This window comes from Cebidichthys violaceus, unplaced genomic scaffold (assembly GCF_023349555.1).
Source record: "Cebidichthys violaceus isolate CVI_PGR_0920_01 unplaced genomic scaffold, fCebVio1.0.p SCAF_14, whole genome shotgun sequence".
In the NCBI taxonomy this organism is placed as follows: Eukaryota; Metazoa; Chordata; class Actinopteri; order Perciformes; family Stichaeidae; genus Cebidichthys; species Cebidichthys violaceus.
Window position 1 is genome coordinate 13,812,592 of NW_027176307.1, and position 2,500 is coordinate 13,815,091.

The 2,500-nt window shown below is 45.8% G+C and overlaps 1 protein-coding gene across 1 annotated transcript in view; it reads left to right on the forward strand.

Annotated features, from left to right (window-relative positions):
• The window catches only part of phip (pleckstrin homology domain interacting protein), a 27,966-nt gene that overhangs the window by 9,855 nt on the left and 15,611 nt on the right, over window positions 1-2,500 (forward strand). The window contains 4 exon segments of the mRNA XM_068709229.1: window positions 644-766; window positions 1,679-1,862; window positions 1,965-2,067; window positions 2,227-2,361. Coding sequence (XP_068565330.1) covers window positions 644-766; window positions 1,679-1,862; window positions 1,965-2,067; window positions 2,227-2,361 — 545 coding nt within the window.

Sequence of the window (2,500 nt, forward strand, 5' to 3'; positions counted from 1 at the left end):
TCCCCCCCCCTCTCGTCTGCTTGTACGCTTCAGATCAGATCTTTACTTTGAGCTGTCGCTTTCCGTCTAATCGTCGGCTGATCAAAGCCGCTTCTGTCAAGCCGATCGCACTGCTCTGGTGGCCTGACGAGAGAATGTGATCCGTTCTCAAATGGGCTCATGAGAGGCCGTTACTGACACTGCAGCAGCATTGGCAATTAAAACCAGAATGAATGAAGCAGTTTAAAATCTTGGCAGGGGTGCAAACAGAAACAGTAGTTTATGAAACAAAATGCATTGGTGGTGCACAGTGTGTGCGCCGCTTCTTAACGTCACCTCGTCTGAGGAGACGCAATGCATTGTGGGGCGCTGGAGATGGTCCAGTAAGCTCACGCGTCACGCTCAGAGCCAGCAAACATCCCGATGTTTCTCGTGCGCTGAAGACATGAACTAAACTTTACGTCATACTTAGTGTGAACAATATGTTAGTATGTGGTTTCAAACACGGCTTCAAGGTTTGGGGAAAAAAAACTATATATATATTAGACTATATAGAGAAAGAAACGAATGCAAGCGGTTGAAGATGAGAGATGAGATGAGACCTTCTTCCGGTCTTTCTTTCACTTTTTTAAGTCTCTCTTGTTCCCCCTCCTGTCTGTGTCAGGCCTAAACCAAGTGGTGAGTGAGCAGGCGGTGGACGGTTCCAGTCCTCTGGACACGATGATTCAGAGGCTGCAGCAGGAACAGGACCAAAGACTGGGAACATCTGACACCAGGTCCAACAGAGGTAAGGCCGCGTCACGGCAGGAGCTTTCCTACTATTGGAGCGTGGGGCAGCTTGTGTAGCAGAAGTTTGAACTTTAAGACGTCACAGTTTTCTTGTAAAGTGAGCTCGAGGTCTTCATTGTGACGTACTCTCATTGGGAGATGTTGCTCCTCAGCAGGGACTGGTTGATGGAGAGGATGTGAGGAACAAGTAGCAAGTTATTCACACCGCTCCACTTTTAAAGCCCTTTTGGGGAAGAGGTTGAAAAGACCCTTACGTATATTTTTTGCTTACTTGTAAACATGAAATTAGTATTTTTGATTTACTAGGAAAGAGAAGGCGGACATTAATAGACAATAGAACATATTTTGGACATGGATAATGGATAACACTCACACCGAATAGACTTAAAATAGATATTATAACATCTTCAAAACAAAAGCTTTGTGAACATTGTGGCGCTTGATTTCTGCAAACTCCGCCCATCTTTGAATCAGGTTCAAACAAGCTGATGAGTAATTTGTAAAACACTTATAGTAATCGTATGTATATGAACTATATTAATCCACATGTGGTGAATTTGTATAATTAATTAATGTATTGAGAAAACATACATAATTTCTACTTCTACTTATATTTTCTGTTTCTTTTACTTTACTTTTATTATCTGTGTTTATATAAAATGACATGATTATGAATGTAAACAGTGTATTAACACAGAAGTTATCAGTATCTGCTTTGTCAAATGATTAATGGTCAAATCTGCTGCTGCTTCCATTTTCTGATATTCGAGGATTTGCTGCTTTTCTTCAGCTTGTGTGAAAATAAACTGAGTATTTGGGGGTTTTCGACCCAATACTAAAGTACTACGAACACACAGTTTGCTGTCATCTGTTGTGAGGTTTGCCAACCTCTGGCTCCTCTTCCCCTCAGGATCGGTGGGCTCGCCCACGGAGGTGCACTCTCCGCCCAACGTGGGCCTGCGTCGCAGCGGGCAGATCGAGGGCGTCCGCCAGATGCACAGCAACGCCCCGCTCAGCCAGATGGCCACAGAGGGAGACCTGGTGGCCTGGAGCCGCAGGGTGCTGGTCCCTGAGCTGGAGGACGCCTCCGTCAGGTAGCGCACTCATAAGACAACCAGGATCTCACAGAGAGGAAGCTGTTTTAGTTTTTGGAGGCGATGGGCCCTAACGCATGACTCTGTGTGCTTGTTGTGTAGGAGACAGATAAACTGGCGTGAGGCTAAAGGGGAGGAGGAGATCAATATTTATCAGTCAGAAAGGAGGCGACGTACCATCCACTCCCTCCCTAAGGAGAGCAGGGTGAGTGAACACACACACACACACACACACACACACACACACATTACTGTTTTACAGGAATATAATCATCATCCAATAAGCTTTTTATTCATGATACATTTCAAAAGGCACTTGAGTTTCATTTTTAATAGAGATTTCTTGTCGAATTAATATATTCAGGGTCACCCGACGTCCGAGTTGGTCGACGAAGGGAGAAGGAGCCAGGGTAACCACGGCTACCACACGCGCGCCGCCATGGAGGAGACGAGCCGCCAGAGCGCCGAGGCCGCCGATGACGACGAAGACACCTCAGAGGTAGAAGTGATGAATGAGAGAGAGAGAGAGAGAGAGAGAGAGAGAGAGAGAGAAAACATTCTTGAAGCCCGATGTTCCTGTGCAATTCTCTGGTTTCTCCAGTGAAGTGTCAGAACAACGCTGCAGACTGGAGTCCCTG